General features: G+C 42.6%; 1 protein-coding gene across 3 annotated transcripts in view; it reads left to right on the top strand.

Moving 5' to 3' along the window:
* CRHR2 (corticotropin releasing hormone receptor 2) overlaps positions 1-16,632 on the top strand; it is a 150,967-nt gene extending 134,335 nt beyond the window's left edge. For 2 of the 3 annotated variants that reach the window (XM_071560651.1, XM_071560652.1), the window contains 2 exons: positions 68-109; positions 12,778-16,632. In XM_071560651.1, the coding sequence (XP_071416752.1) occupies positions 68-109; positions 12,778-12,918 (183 nt within the window). In that variant the 3' untranslated portion in view covers positions 12,919-16,632. The remainder of the gene's footprint in view (positions 1-67; positions 110-12,777) is intronic. The other variant, XM_071560650.1, reaches the window with a different exon arrangement.
* Positions 16,633-17,265: the final 633 nt, after the last annotated feature.

A 17,265-nucleotide genomic window follows, 5' to 3' on the forward strand; every position in this document is an offset into this window, starting at 1 on the left:
AATCCCCTCTAGCAGTGGAAGTGTTAAAATATTTACCTAATAACTGACTGCTTTTTCTTCTTTTCAGGGTTTCTTTGTGTCAGTATTTTACTGCTTCTTGAATGGTGAGGTAAGTAATTAATTCTTGGGAGATGGAACTTACTTCAGTGACTGATTACAGAGACATGAGATGTTTTTACATGGGGTTGTAGTTCCATCAGTCTCTTGTAGAAGGTTGTTATTGTGCATCTGAATTTCCCAACCTCTTTGTAGGTAAGGCTTGTTCTCAAAGCTTCATCAAATTCAGGTTATTAACTGGCAGGTCAGGGCAGAGGAAAGAAAGTCTTTTCAGATTGTAATTTTTTTTCTTCGTTTTAAGTCTTCTTTGAAGTTTCTCAGTAATTAAAGATATTATTTCTGGGCATATCTAATCACTTCTGAGCTGGGCTCTTGCTAAGGATACACTGCAGGTGACCCAATTTTATAACAGGATTGCCATACTGAGCTAAGTTATTTTTCTATGTAGATTTCTCTCTCTGAGTGATCAGTGCCTGTTGCATTCACAAAAGAGGCCTGAGGGCAGATTGATGGTGTTCCTCAGAATTAATTTTAGGTACTGCTACTCAAGCAAAAAATATTTCACTAATATCCCTTAATGTTTGATTTCCTCCCCAAAGTGTAAGAGATTTATCTTTCCCTCTACTTACACCACCAGTGTCTCATTTACCTGCATTTGTGTGTCATCTTTGTCCAGTTAAGATTTTTGTCTCTGCAGAAATTAATTCTGTGTCTCTATTGGTATATATTTTGTTCATGATGGTTCTTAGTTTCATTGTGGGCTATGAGGAGGAATGGGCTTGGCTGTTCTGCAACATTTCCTGTACTTCTGACAATAAAACACCAGCATTTCATTTTATTATTCTATTTTATTTTTATTTTATTTTTATATTAGCGACTTCTCTTCCTCCTTAATTCTGGGTGATGTTAACAAGAAGCAGCACACCTTTCTCAGGGTAGGCAGATGCCACTTTTACACACCAGCAGCAGAGTGTTCTCAGTTCTCTTTCCAACTTTCCTTCCATAAATTCTCACCACTCCATTTTAAATAGGGAGTTTAAATCTTCCCCCACAAGTACAGGCACCTGAACTGTAGAACTACAGGTACCTGAAGGTGTGTCAGGGCAGGTTTAGGTTGGGTATCAGGAAAAGGCTCTTCCCCCAGAGGGAGGTGGGCACTGACCAGGCTCGCCAGGGCAGTGGGCACAGCCCCAAGGCTGCCAGAGTTCCAGGAGCATTTGGACAATGCTCTCAGGGATATGGAGGGATTGTTGGGGTGTCTGTGCAGGGCTAAGGGTTGGACTTGATGATCCTTGTGAGTCCCTTCCAACTCGGGGTATTCTGTGATTCTCAAAACCCTGCCATACCTCTGGGTTGCTTGTGACTGTACTTGTATTTTTGTGAGCTGCTGTGCTGCACCGTCTGATGAGGTTTAAGGCACCAGAAGTCCCTTCAGTGCTACTTGTCATATTCATCAGGTTTGCCCTGTAAATGCAGAGGGAGAATCTTCTGTGTAGACAGCAGGCCTTTCTGATGTCTTTATTTTTTTTCCCATTGGTGTCACAGGAACAGGAGAGTTTGGAACCCAGGCTGTGATTTCATAATCAGTCAGGACTTTCTATCATCTTAGTGCACTTCCATTTTTGACTCTTGGACTAGGCCCAGTTGGCTGTCCAGACCAGGTTTTCGGGGTTTTTTTGGCTGTTCTGGCATTCTTTCAGCTGTCTTTAGTGGGAGCAATATCCCCTTCACTGCAGCAGCCTGAAGTTGTCTGTCCAAAGCCATAAGCCAACTTCCCATCTCCTGTAACTTAAATGAGTTCAGACACAATCCAGCTTGTCAAGGGCAGGATGATTCCCCTCATGTACTTCTGTGCCTTGGTAACAATCTACTAGCAGATCTGGAATGATTCCATAGCTGATTTTCAAGGTATATCCTGCTGCTATCACAGTGGGAATGGGCATTTCTGTGGGAATCACTCCAAGGATAAGACACCCAGCTTGGGTGGCGTAGGTGGTCTTGATTCCTTTCCCTAAACACAGGTCTGTAGAGTATCTGAGGCATCCACATGGGTGTTAGAGATGATACAGGATCTATAAAAGATTCACATCTGACTGGGAAGTGGGAAGCCAAGTGGGATGTAACGAGGCTTATCAAAATTCTCTCTATATCACAAAGTCAAGACAGTTGATACAAATTTTTTGTCATCAGTTTAGTTTACAATTTTACAATTTACAAAATTGACACCTCCATTTGCACACCTGAACAACTTTAGTCTTCACTGACAGTGTGGACAAGCTCTCCACTTCATGCCTTCACACTCTGTTCACATGTAGACACTCACAAACAGCTTAATTTGTGAGTGAAATGTTCCCTGTAGTCTCAGGTTTACAACGTGCAGCTTCCACCTGACTACTAAACCATGGCAACCCTGTAACAACTTCTTTGAGGTAACAGGAGTCCAAACCCTCCAAATATTGCAGCATTGTTTATTTCAAAACTGTGAAAGGGCTTTGGGCTTATCTTAATGTACTGTGGAAATGTTTTTTTGAAGTATCATAAAGCTTTTAAAGGGTGGAATTCCCTGCTCTGTTCCAGCCTCTGCTTTTCACAGCATAGAAAAAAGTAGCAAATTCAGTGAATTCTCAGAGCATCCTGGGTTTGTAATCAGATTGTCCAGAAGTCAAATTTGCATCTCTTAGCACAGTATTTTAAAAGCTCAGTTGTTCTCAGACAGGCATCCCTACTGGAGTGGTGATGAAGGCAGTGCCAGTCACTCCCTGGGAGGTTCCAGATTTTGCTCTGAAAGGGGAAAACAGCCTGTGATGAGCAGCCTTTCAGTAGCCTGAAATCTTTATAAATCTCATTGAAGCCTTTTTGAGTTGCTGTCTCTTCAGTGAGCCTGATGTTCCTGTCTCTGTCATGGGTGGGCTGATGACTTGCTATCTCAGAAGGTTTTCAATACTTCAGGTTTTGCAGTTATGACAGAGTTGGGATCATAAAACGCATATAATTGTCCATCAGGTTGCTCTTCCCCCACAGTGCCAGGCCTGCTCTGAATGACAACACAGGGAAAAAAATAGTAGAAAATCCATTAATGTAAAGCTTTAATGATGTTGTGATCTGAGCTGCATCTCTGCCATTCCACATTTGATACACATCTCACCAAGTGCTTACAAACCACCAATAACTGTCTGTAACAGAGTTCAGAAATTATGGATTGCCTTCAAAATACCACATCCTTCTGCTGCCATGAGAGACCCCCAACAAAGCATAACTCTGAGGCAAGTTTAGTATGAGATAAGATAAAAAGTAAAGGTCCTTTAATAACAGGCCTTCAGCCCACAGGAATACATGAGGACATGCACGTGCCCCCGAACACTGGTCTCTATGATTTTTATAATATGATCTATCCAAGCATTACTTTACACATCTGTCAGTCCAGCCCCTGTCCTGCCCCTGGTCCCACCCCTGTTCCACCTCTCAGGAATTGGGTCTGGGGTCAGTGAGACCCTCCTCTTCATCATTCCCCTCTTCCTTGGGCTTTGGAGTTCTTCCAATGTTCTGTTTTCTGGGTCACTTTGCCCTGTGTTAATGTTTCATTCTGCAGGCCTTCTGATAGTCTTCAGCTCTTTACCTTGAAAAGAGTCTAAACAAGACTAAATAACCAAAGGAATCTGAGCTCCTCGTTCTGGAACAGGGGTAATGATAGAAAGACATTAAACTTAATCTAGAAATATTAACCTACTGAAAATCTACTGTGCTACAGCTGCTGTGTTCCTAAAATTTACAAAGTGTGAAAAGCAAAAATCAAAACCCCCTTTGGTATCACTTCATAAGATCTTCCATGAGTGCTTCATGATTGGAAGAATTAATTACTTCAGCTTTCCTCAAAGGCAAACTTGTCCCTTCACAGTTTATGCATTTCACAGAGTTCACAGAATCCCAGACTATTCTGAGTTGGAAGGGACCCACAAGGATCATCGAATCCAACTCTTAAGTCAATGGCCCACACAGGGGATTGAACCCATGACCTTGGCATTATTACAACCAAGTTTTAACCAACTGAGCTGATCTCAGTCATTTCCTTGGCCTGTGGAACTAAATCTGCTGCTTTTGGTGGAATGCAGAGGAAAAACCTTTGAAGGAATGACCGTAGAGATCTTCTGCTCATGAGGTAGCGACATAAAAAGTCCTACCTAACCTTGTTAGTCTACTGGTTTGGGCTTTTTCTTAGGCCCAGGTGTCATTGCACTGAGTTTTCTGAGCAGGGCACACTGGCTCTGGCACTTGCTAGCCAGATCCTGCATGTGCTTTTTGTGTCTGGAAGTGATGAATAAGGGCTGGAAGTCATTCTGAGAAAGAAGGAGAATAACAGGACATAAAGGAACATGTAGGAACAGAGATGATGTTGCTTTTACCACCCATTGAGGGACCCATGCAAAATTCCTTCCCAGTCAGCACTGGAATTGGATGCAGCCTTTTCATAGTTGTGCTAGGTTTTAATGTTCTCAGAATAAGGAGAAACTACAACTAACCCCAGCCTTTTCTGAGGAAAGGAAATTGTGCAATTAATTTATTGCCTGTATTTTTGAAGTGCACGTACACATTGCAGTGGAATTTATTAAATGTTAAGAGACTATTTCTCAATCTGTTTGATGTGAAAATCACTTGGTTTGGGTACAAGAGTAGCATTAATAGCACTTACTGGAATCTGAGCAAATGGCAGAAATATTACTTCAGGCTGCAGTTTGATAGAGGAAACAGAACCATGTTTCATGACAAACTTGCATGAAATAAAGAAAAAAAAAGAGGAAATCAAGAGGAAAATTCTACTGCCTTCTGATAGCTTTGTGTTCTTCCATCTCAGTCCACCTACCACAATATCTGAGCATCTCAGTCTGTGTAGGTTCAGAACTTCTATACAACTAAAACTGGGCTTAAAGGTCAAAATCAACTTCTTGAAAACACTCAGAATGTGAGTCTTCTCTAAGAAGAGTTTGCCTACAGCGTTGGCGAGAGTTGGACTTGATCCTTATGGATCTCTTCCAAGCTGAGATATTCTGGGATTCTGGGATTCTGTTCTATGAAGTTGTTGAAGTTTCTGTCCTTTTGTCTTTGAAATTTGAAAACTAAGGAGAAAAGGGTTTTTTCTCTGTAACCAGAAGCCTCCCCTGATTTAAACAAACATCCTCTGAGATGGCACCTTGGTATTACCTGACACCGTAAAAGGTCTTGGTCCTGGTTTTGCAGTGCTTTGGTCTGACAGATCAGCTGTGGCATCACTGAAGGTAAAAAGTGAAGGTCCATTTTTTTTGAACATTTTGAGGGGTGATGAATCCACCACTTCCCTGGGCAGCCATTCCAAAGCCTGACAACTCCTTTGGTGAAGAAATTTTCCCGAATATCCAATCTAAATATCCCTTGGTGCAACCTGGGGCCATTTCCCCTTGTCCTATCGCTTGTGACTTGGGAGAAGATCCCACCACCCACCTGGCTACACCCTCCTTTCAGGGAGTTGTAGAGAGTGAGAAGGTCCTCCCTGAGCCTCCTTTTCTCCAGGCTGAGCCCCCTCAGCTCCCTCAGCTGCTCCTCATCAGACCCTTCCCCAGCTCAATTGCCTGTCCCTCTTTCCAACCCAAACTATACACAAATTATTTCAGGAAACCTAAGGAGGAGAAGCAGTTCAGATACAAAGTTTACAGTTCTTTATATTTCATTAATTCTGAAAGGCTCTGAAGCTGTTTTGGATGAACTGTGTGTGCCATGGATGGTCACAAGAGGCTGTTGACACTTCACTCATTAATTTGTCTGGAGACTTTATGGAAAAAGTGTATTTTTTTGGACACAGAGAAAATCTGCAATCATAAGAGGGCAAAAATATGCAAACTTCATTTACTCCAAGTGGAAAAGAGCATCTCTGGCCTTCCAAGAAAATTGATGATGAGAGGTTTCTGATCATTTGAGATGGCATGAAAACTGGAATAATGAAAAATATGTATGCATTTATGTTGAACAGCACTTCAAAGGAATGAATGCAGGTTGAGAACTTCTTTTTCAATGACTGCAAAAATCAAGATGCTCCTCAGAATTTTTCTGTCAACTCACAGATCAGAAGAGTGAGTTTAATTTCAAGTAACACTAAATTAAAAAAAAAAAAAGAAAAATTTTAAGATGGAGTTTTTTGCATCAAGGATAGATAGAACTTACAAGAGCATGTAATGAAAGACAAGGAGGAATGGCTTCAAATTTGAACAGGGTAGATTTAGATATTAGGAAAGAATGCTTGGCTGTGAGTGTGGGCAGGCCCTGGCACAGGTTGCCCAGAGAAGCTGTGACTGCCCCATCCCTGGAAGTGTCCAAGGCCAGGCTGGACGGGGCTTGGAGCAACCTGGGCCAGTGGAAGGTGTCCCTGCCCATGGCAGGGGGTGGAACTGGGCGATCTTTAAGGTCCCTTCCAACCCAGGCCATGCAATGATTTTATGATTCCACAAATGGCTTGAAACTGTGCTGAAGGAATCCATTCCCAAAAAACTGCTGTTGGACAACTTTTACTGCAGTTCAATTTAGTCCTTCAGTTCTTTAGTATGCAGCTTCTGCTCACAGGCAGATGGGTACAGCACTGCCAGCATTGCTCTTCTGTCTTTGACTGATTCCAAATAAAACATCTTTAAAGGAAGATGGATCTTCCATCCAGTTCCTTTTCTGGTGTTGTGTCTACCTTGTCAGCCAGATCTTCTTGTTAGTGATGGTTTTCTCCTGAGAGACAGCGAAGTATTTCAGAGGCAGGGGGAAAGAATGCACTTACAGTGCTTCATATTCCAAATGCAGCTTCCTGTGTGATTGTGTTAATGACACAGAATCTTTAATGTTGAAAAAGACCTGCAAGATCATCATGTCCAACCTTTGACTGAACAACACCTTGTCAACTAAACTGGAGCACTCAGTGCCACGTCCAGTTGTTTCTTGAACACCTCCAGGGGTTGGGACTCCTCCACCTCCCTGGGCAGCCCCTTCCAATGTGTAACTACCCTTTCATTGACAAAATTCTTCCTGATGTCCAACCTGAACCTCCTCTGCTGTGAGGCCATTTCCCCTTGTCCTGTCACTGGTTGCATGTGGGAAGAGCCCAACCTTCTTTCACAGGGTTGTAGAGAGTGTCAAGGTCTCCACTGTGAGCCTCCTTTTCTCCAGGCTAAGCCCCCCCAGCTCCCTCTGCTACTCCTCATACAACACTCTCTAGAACCTTCACCAGCTTCATTGCCCAAGCATCTTCCTGTACATCTGTTTGTTGGAGTGTGGAGGGGAGGAGGTCACATCTCAGATGCTGCAGCATCTCCCAGAAAAGGAAATAGAGTATTTCCATCCAGGTAAATGGAAAATCTTCAGAGGAACAAGAACTCCAGTGATAGGGCTCTTCCACTCCTTCCACCTCAGCAAAGACATGATGGAAACAAGAGGATAATGGAGGAATAAGAATCCCTGTCTCCAGAGAACACTTATCTCTGTTATTAGGTGCTTCATGTCATTTCCAATCACCACCAGATCCCTCAGGGAGTTCTGTGATCCTTGGAAACCTTGCCAGCCATAGTGGGAGATTGTTACTCAGCCAAATCATAACAGGGGCTTGTGAATGGAGGTGATGGCATGTGAGAATGACCTGCATTTCTAAAGAGATGGTGCTTGATGAGGGGCAACACAGAGAAGAGCAACTCCACTCAATGAAGAGAACAAGGGAAATCCTTGTTTGAGATCTCAGTCCTTGGATGTACTCAAATATACCCCAAAAAAAGACCTGACATAATTTCAAAACTGGATTTCATAATTTCAAAAATTTATTTGCTGGACATACTTCACTTACAGCACTGGACCAGAGGCCTTATGAGGTCCCTTCCAACCTTAATTATTCTGTAATTCATGAATCCTATATCCAGGGGTACATAACTAGCCAGGCCTGTGTCTGAAATCATCCTTCAAAACATGAATTCTTAACTCAAACAGGCCTCAGATTCTGACATTAATCTGTTCAGTATTGATAATCATCTATGAATTAACATTTAAAGTAGAAAATAATGAGCTGAGTTAGAAACCATCATCAGAGAGGAATAGATCAGATGCCACTGTAAATTATTCTCACAACAAGGTGCAAGGCAAGGATAAATACATGTAATTTTTTTTGTGTTGACTCTTTACCCAAGCACCATCTGTCTCTCAAAACCTATTAAGCTCAAAAGTGGCTTACTTTGATCTGATCATCTTGGGAGGCTGTTCATTAGAACTGCCAGCTCTGAATCAACACCAAAATGATTAGTCATCCACCTGCCTATCAATCCAAGCAGACCTCACATTAATCATTCTGAGCCCAAAGGACATGCATTAAGCATTGCTTAAAATCTCTGCATAAATATGAGTATGGATGTGGACTAGAGGGCTAAAGTTTAATTCCACCTGGCCTGAGGGTCCTTTCCCCACCCCACCTTCCTTTTCATCACACCCTGTTGTTGGGAACACAACTCCAGAGCACTCACAGGGTTTGAGCTGGGCTGGTTGTATCCATGGCCCCCCCTCTCTCAGGGTTAGTTCTGGTCCTTTGTGGCCCAGGAAAAAAAGAACAGCATTTGCTTCCACCCAAAAATGTGTGGCAAGTGTTTATAACCAGTCAGAATTTTTCAAGCTTCTTGAAGAGTTATGCAACAAAATTGCAGTGTTGTGGTCTTGGAAATAAACTTTTAACATCCCAGTCTAGCAGGTGTTGCAAAACTCACCTCCTGTTATCAGGTTGAATGGAATTTCTGCCAAAGACTCTGGGGAAAAAATATGAATTGCAGATCAGTTAAGCAGAATAATGTTTTTAGGGAGAAAAACAAACTTAACAATGTTACATAAATAGTGGTGTGATTTAAGCTGGCTGGGGAAAAAAAATGGTTCTACCTGATCTTCATTTTTGTTTCCTTTGAGCCTTACAGACTGTTTTGACTACCTCCCTTCCTGACCTTAGGGGGATTAAATACTGATGAAGGCATCTTTATAGAGTTGTTTAGTTCAATGTTTTTTGTCTAATGGTAACATGAGCACCTTTGGCCTGAGAGGTTGTGTCTGTGGGTAAAGCCATTCCAGTAGGGTGAGGGGGGACATAGGACATAAATATAGTTGCTCAGTGATGTATTTTATTTACAAAAATATATATAAAGACACTCCTATCTCTCTGAGAGCATTAGTATTCCTCCTCTGAGGACCCACAGGTCTGTCAGCCCAGTGCTCTCTGTGCTTGGGCCACTCTTTCTTTGATTCAAATCAGTTCTGTACTTAATCCTTCTTCCCAGCATTTACTATTAAATCCAGGATTTGCCATCCCTCCCTCCTGAGGGACATCCTGACCCTTTGGGAAACTTCTCAGAGTACCTTGTAAAGCATCGCCTTACCTTAGTTTAAGTTCTGTTACAGAGTGGATGGGATTTATTCACCCTGATATGAGACATCTGATACATGCACATAGACAGTGGAGCTGATAAACTTCATTTGCAGGCAATGATCACCCAAATGAGGGTAAATTTCAACTGACCTTTTTTTACTTTTCCCCATGTTGCCAATACCTTATGGCCTTTCCTGTGTCTCTGCTGGATACAGGGAGAGATCAGGACTTCAGAAACTGCAGGGAAGTGGATTTCACTGCAGTCAGACACAGTGAGAACACTGTCTTGAAATTTGAAGTCCACATAGCCAGTTCCATTTTGCTGATCTGGACATTGCCTGAAAATCCCCCTTTTATCTGTAGATTACAATAAGATTGGTTCAATCTTCATCAATGTTACACAATTTGCATCATCATTTAAAGCTGTTAATGTCCAAAGTTATGCTCCAGTTACCTCCAAGAATCTGAAACATGGCACAAAGGTGCTTAAGAGTAGGTGGAACTTGTTGAATTCATCACTGAGACCTGTTTTCATAAAGCAAAAATCACTCTGTTTCAAACACCATTGAGGTGTATAAATCTTTATTTCATTTGCCTTCAGATCAGGTTTTCTGGAAACAAAAAGTTGCATTTGAGCAAAGCAAGAGCTTAATTTGGATTATGCAGTCACAGGCTGCTGAACACCATAATTATTCTCTAGTCAGGGAGTACCTGTTGTCCCTCTGCCCCTCACTTGTTAACACTTCCAGGTGACGGATGTTCCCTGGGGACAGAGCATGGCAGCATCCCAACAGTCTGAATTCCAGCTCCCCTTGCCATGACAGCTCATTTACTCCTACTCTTCTTATCAGGCACCTACAGTACTATTTTAGTATTATTATGTCAAGCCCCAAGTGAATGGGACCCTTTGTGTAAGTGGATCAAACCTTCTTCCTCTCTGCTAATGAGACATAACATTTCTCCAAAAGCTGATTTTTAATGTACTGAAGGCTCTTTCTTCAGCTCATTTCTAATGGATGGCTGCAAGAAATTAGCCAGCAGTCAGTGTCTAGCATAGGTAATAACAGTACAAAGTTGATGTCTGTTTTATCAAAAGCAAACCTTTTCTGAATGTTTTCATCCTTCTCTCCATCTCTATCATTCTTTTTGTTACACTGCTGAGGAGGAGGAGGGGGAAGAGAGGTTTTTAACAATATTTTTTTGTCAGATGCATTTTTTAGTGATTTTCAGATGCGATCTGAAAGTTTGACAAGTCCTTGGTTAGGTGATCCAATCAGGAGAGGAAAACTCTCACCCACTGATTTATTTCTATCCATTATCCAAATCCTTTCTCCTGACTGTTCTAAAGCAGTGCCCACACTGTAGGCACAAACACTTTGGTGAATCTGATTGGACCACATGCTCAGAAACTGTTGTTCACAGTACACAAAGCACAAAGAGCTGAAAAGGGTAATTCTGAAAGAGAAACTATTTGCAAGAAAAAGACCGATCAGGGGTCAATACAGAGACCTGAGCTCTCTTCTTGGATAATCTTGGTCCTCTCAAGCATCTGAAGTGCCAGAGAGGTGAGGCTGATAATTTGTCTTCCTGAGAGCCTTTGTTAAGCTCTAACCACTGATGACAGTCTGTAGCATCTTTGGGCTATTACAGGCACATGCTGGTAATTTCATGTCATAAATGTGCATCAATGCTGGCTCTAGGGCATGGTCCTGACTATACCAATGCCTGCTGAACAGAGGTGGTCCCTCTTATGGAGATTAACAACCATATTTGAATTTTGCTTTCTCTTTTTCTCTGTGTGACAGCTTTTTTGGTGTCTTTTTTAACACATTACTATAGTAGTCCCAGCCAATTTTCTTTTTTCTTTTCTGGCCTAAAGTTAAGCCAACCCTTGATACTGAGTTCAGAGATATATTTGAGCTTAAGCTATTCTGCTTGCACTCTCATCACATCCTAATTGCAGTGAGTTATTCTGTCATTAAGAAATGCTTTGCCCTCACCCCTGTAAGTGCAGAGTCCCTTTCCATGTGCCCAGTCCCTTAGGAATGGCTCCAGCTGCACAAGGAGACAGCATTTTTGTTACTACTTTTTATCCTCTCTCAAACCATATCATAAAAGCCCTTTGGGCCACTGCTTGTTTAGACTCAAGTCTTCATCTCCAGGTGACTCTTGACTTCATTGGCTTGAAGCACAAATGATAAATCTAAACTGGCTTCACTGGCTGAGTATCTGTCCACACTATTTGCTTAGAAAAACAAAATTTCACTCCAGATGAATGGAGGAAAACTTTCTCTGACAATATCTCAGCATTTGGTGACATCTGGGGAGAAAAGAGGCAACATCTCTCTGCATTTCATGTCCCGTGTTCTTTGTGGGGTGATTTCCCATGACAATGCTCTGACTGTAAATGTTATTTATCCATTTGCCCAACATTTAGTTAAGTTGGTTTTGTACTCAGAGGAGCAAGGACTAATTCATTCCACATGTCTAAATTACATCCTCAGGGGAATTGTCTCTCTTTCACCATTATCTATATTGAAAGCATAAATAATGGATAAAATAATTGGATGGAGATTTGAGCAACCTGTTCTAGTGGAAGGTGTCCCTGCCCATGGCAGGAAGGTTGGAACTAAATGATCTCTAAGGCCCCTTCCAACCCGAACCATTCCAGGATTCTGTGATAATTGGCTAAGATTAGTTGTCAGTCTTTCAGATGAGATGCATCCCCCTTGCATGTCATCTTGTGTGTGGATTTGCCAGAATCAGAACCAGAATCAGAAATAAGTATCAGAATCAGAAATAAAGTATCCCTTTTCCACTCCAGGTAGGACCACAGTAGGTTTACAAATAATGAGCTTCCAGAAAAGCACATCACCATGGCACATCTTCCACTGTTTCTCATGGTTTCACAGGAGGGTTCAGTGACCCAGTGAGGTCACTTTGGTGAGACAGGGAAGGTCAGCAGTCCAGGCTGGCTCTGCTATAACCATCTGTGACTGAGTCCACCCATCCTGACTCTGCCTGTCTCATTTAACTGTCTCATTCAAGTCTTTTTGTAAACTGAGCAAACTATTTTGAAACTAGTGGAGGAGTGTTGTAGCTACTACTTCCTCATATTTCCTCAGAGTGTTTGCTTTATTAGAGTCTTCCCAAAGTAGCAAAGAGAGTGTCAATGAACTAGACACCCATGTTTAGGCAGCTGAGTCACTCCCTGCACCTTTCAGTGCCCTGGCACACATCATCCCTTGTCTCTGCACTGTCCAGCCTCCCTTCACAGAGGACACCTGAGTATTCCAAGCGTTCACATTCTCTCCTCTTTTTCTCCCCAGGTCCGTTCCGCTGCCAGGAAAAGGTGGCACCGCTGGCAGGACCATCACTCGCTGCGAGTGCGTGTGGCACGTGCCATGTCCATCCCCACCTCTCCCACACGGATCAGCTTCCACAGCATCAAACAGACGGCGGCCGTGTGACCTGCCCCGCACTGACCCGCTCCACCCGGTGGCCTTCAGAGTTCCTCACTCTCCTCAAACCCCTTTTTCTGCAAACTTCCTTCCTTTGTCCTCACTGATGTCTTTTCGGTGAGAAAAGATCCTCCTGTGGACTCTCATCTCCCGGATCGGTGATGCTGCTTTAAGGCAACCAGGCAAAAGCCTCTTGGAGTCGGTGGTGGTAAAACAGATTCAAAGAAGAAGCAGGTTCAGCCCTGACTGCACCTTGTGGAAGTTCACAATGCAAAGTCTAAGACAGCACACTGGCAGGAACAATCAATTTTTTTCTCCTTTTTTTTTTTTTGTTTTTGTTGTTGTTTTCCCTTCCATTTTATGGTGAACAAAGACTATTTTAAATACTGCCCATCTCACCCTGTATATTGATTCCCAATGATTTCAAGATTGGTGTATAATAGCCCATCTCTTTTCTTGTTTCTTTGTAAAATGTTTCTTCTCTGCAGAACTGTTGTTTGAGAACTCGTGGCAGCACAAAAAGAGCGTCTGGAAGGTAGTGTGAAAAATCTGGATTTATCTCCTTTCCCCACTCCTCCCTTTGACAGACTGAGAGTTGTCAGGGCATTGCTGGACTGTTCAACACAGAGCACTTTGCCTTGCAAGCACCATGCCCTGTGCAGACACAGATTTTGTAAAGGACAGCAATAGCTCCAAGTGCTCTATAAAATATCCTTATTCTTCTTAGCCCCACGCTTTTGGCACAATGTAAGTAGCCTTTGGAAAGTCTTTGGTTTTTTTCAGCTCAGAGAATCAGGGTGGGGAAGGACAACAGAACATCTTTTCTGGGTTTAAAAGATACAAAAGGGAAACACTGTAAAAATAGTAATGAGAAGAAGATGTTTGCATTCTGAGGATAGTGCTACATGCTGCACAAAGATATCTATTGAGCATTTTGAACTAGAGCAGATGTATCTACCAGGCTTTTTATGTGATGTTCAAAAATACTGTATATTTTCAATAATAAACACTACTCTGGGTTGGTTTCAATAACAAACACTGCTCTGGGTTGGTTTCAATAAAACCAAGCATCATTTTCTTTACTCTGGAAAGGAAGAGGACACCTATCTTGGCAATGGTTTTGTATCTAAGATCAGGGAAAGAAAATCTGATTGATAGTGAGCCAAGAAGAAGACCCACTTCATGAAAAAACCTGAGCAAGAGGACATTTAAATGCAGGAAGAATTGCCTCCCTTCTGAGCTAATGCTGTTACACTGGATTCCTGTCCCTCTATGCTCCTCTTCCCTCCACTGCGCTTTGCAACAGCAGGAAATAAAAAGCAAATTGTTTAATACATTCCCCATCACCTGTATCTCATCAGAGATGAAGCAGTTTTCTCTTTCCACTTTATCAAGCTTATTCTGAATTTTCTTCAGATGTTCTATAGGACTTTCCAGTCCAGTCTCCAGATTTATATTGCTCTAGTTTTCAGGGGCTGGAAATTATCTTGGAAGACATTGATATTAATCCCCTCCTGTCCTAACAGCTCAGCCACATTCAACTTTGATCTTGTTGGCAATGAACAGCAAATTTAAATTAACAAATTAAAAGTTTGTAACTTTTCTGCCTTCTAACTCATTTGCATTCGTGTGCTTTGGGGAGATTTGAGATTTGAGTGTCTGATGAGAAAGGACCAGGTCAATGTTTCATTTATCAAATGAATCACAGAATGATGCACAGCCCCTGGCATTTTGTGTTTGAAGGCACAGATATGTCTACAGGTCAGAAATATGTAGATTGAGTCTCTCTGTGTTTGCTCTGGCTCTAGGCCATGCTGGGATGAAAAAGGGGTTTGCAGTGGAGTAGATACTGTCAGAAATTGCTAGTTATTGTTATTACCAGGAGTGTAGCAGACATCCAGCAGGTCTGAGTTGAAAAGAAATTTGGCAGCTGAATGAGTCAATTAATGTCTCTGGCACTAGACACCCAGTTGCAGGGTTTGATTTCACATGGTCCTTTAGAGCTTTGAGTTTACCTCACAGTGAAGCAGGGGAATAATTCAGTGGCAGGGCACTGACTTTGTGAGTGTTTTCAGGGCTGTTTCTGCAATGCCCTGTTCTCACTTACAATAAATATTCAATGAACATTTAAGACCAATAAATAGCTGTATATCCTGTGCACATGTCCCACCTTTTCTAAGCTCTACCAGATGGAAACAGACACTTAGGAATGTCCTGTACACTTGTACACTTACTCAGCTACTTCTCTGAGAATCCCTTAGGGAGAAATCAAATTGGACAGGGTCAAGTCAGCCAATCCAGGATTCTGCCAAGAGAGCTCTGTTATCTACAGACAGATCTAGGGAGCCAAGGAGGCTTGGAGGGACTGTGGTGGGTTTTCATTCCAGCAATGAGTTCTATGTGAATTGTATTAAAGCCAGTAGAGTTTGCAGTGCCTAAAGAAATGACACTATGAAGGACTCTCTCCTTTCTCTGCTGTTAGACATGGCTTGAGGGTAAAAATGTTTCACTCTGTATTTTATTTGTACAAACAATTTCAAGAAAATAAAAATAACCCTTTTGACTATGCAAGTTCTCACCCACAGGACTTTGGAAGAAGTTCCCAGTTCACTTACCTGATAACAGTAGTGATGCTCTTGAATGAGCTGTACTGTCTGAGCCCACTGGTGGAGAGCTGACTCCTGTCACCAACAACATTTGGCACATCCAAGATGGGATGAAAAAATGCTCACTTTTCCTCAAAACACCAGCCAAAGCAGCTGCTGATGCTGTCCCAAGACACAGCATGGGATGGAGTTACGGGGCTGTTCAGAAATGGATTCATTGAAGTGAAGCTGTTTTGGAAATCATGCCAGGAGAAAAATACCTGGGAACAAGACTGTTAAGCAAGAGCTTCCATTTTCCCAGAGTAGCCTTTGGTAAAAATGCTGGCTGAATTGGAGTTCAGCCACACACCCTGATGTCAATGAGACATGCATTTCCACATGCCAGTGGCTATCTGAGAACCTGAGGCATCCTTCAGGGATCATCCCAGCTCAGAGACCAAAACCCTGGCTGGACAAGAGGACAGGAGCAAGAGTATACAGGGAAGCACTGGCACAGGGCATTTCTGGGCCAGCATTCCAGAGTTTCCACAGAGAGGAGCTCCCTGTGACCCCAGTACAAGAAGACAGTAATAAACTGGAGCAAGGTCAGCCACAGGCCACCAAGATGCTCTGGTCTGCAGCACTTGCCATGTGCAGAGGTGACAAAGGAGTTGTTTCAGAGTGAAGAGATTTTGAATGGACCTAATAACAGCCTGCCAGCTGGTGGCAGACCCAGGCCCTTCACAAAGGTGTGGGGCAGGAGGACAACAGGCATAAGCTGTAACAAGAAAGGGCCACATCAGATATAAAGTGAAAGTTTTCCCTCAGGAAGATGGTCAAGCAATGGGGGAGGTTTCCCAGTGAGGGAGTGCAATCTCCATCTCCAGAGACTTTTCAAGAGCAGACTTGATAAAGCCCTGAGCAATGTTGTCTGTGATCATAGCTGAGCCTGCTGTGAGTAGGGGGTTTGGACTGGAGACCTCCTGATCTCACAATCTGTTATATTGTCTGTCATTCACTGACACTATGAAAATATGAACATGGTCGAGGTTGGACTGCTCTATCTTTTTTCATGTGCACCTCAGGGGTTTTGGTAACATGCTGATGTCTCCTCTCTTCAAAAGAAGCTGCTCCCTTTGCTTTCCCCTGGCAGGAATGCAAAGATGAATAAAGACACATCTCTTTAGGGAAAACTCTCTCCTTTACTTTGTGATGCCTTTTAAAGTCATATATCCCTTTCAACAAAATAATCATTCCTGGCATAGATTTGGGGTGATTCAGATGTAGTTTCTTGATCAGCAGGAACAGTCTCAGCTAAGCCAGGAAAATGGTTGTGGATCTTTGGACTGACCATCTGTGTGTGTGTGTTTATGTAGCCATATATAGTCACATGTACATACAACTCCACCTGTGTGTGTCTGTGATTGTGTGTGTAAAGAAAATTGGTCAAGTCACTTTTGATTTATAGCTTATTATGCAGGAAGAAAACAAAGCTTCTTGTGTTCAGTGAGTCATTATGGAAATGAGCATCCATGAGCATGTAAGTACTTGAAACACGACTCCAAAAAGTTCATCCAAGAAAATGTTTGCAGTGCTGAGCAGTGCAGTTCAGGTATGTGCCAGCTGGCATGGGAGAGCAAGTGGGACCTGACTTTGGATCTGCACTAAGTGCTTCCTTCTGACACTATTCAAACCTTTTCACCCTCCTCCGTTGCAATCAATCCCCAGTTCCAGCCTGCAGTGGAGGCAACACAGTGCCTCATGCTGCCTG

This window comes from Pithys albifrons, chromosome 7 (assembly GCF_047495875.1).
Source record: "Pithys albifrons albifrons isolate INPA30051 chromosome 7, PitAlb_v1, whole genome shotgun sequence".
Classification (NCBI taxonomy): Eukaryota; Metazoa; Chordata; class Aves; order Passeriformes; family Thamnophilidae; genus Pithys; species Pithys albifrons.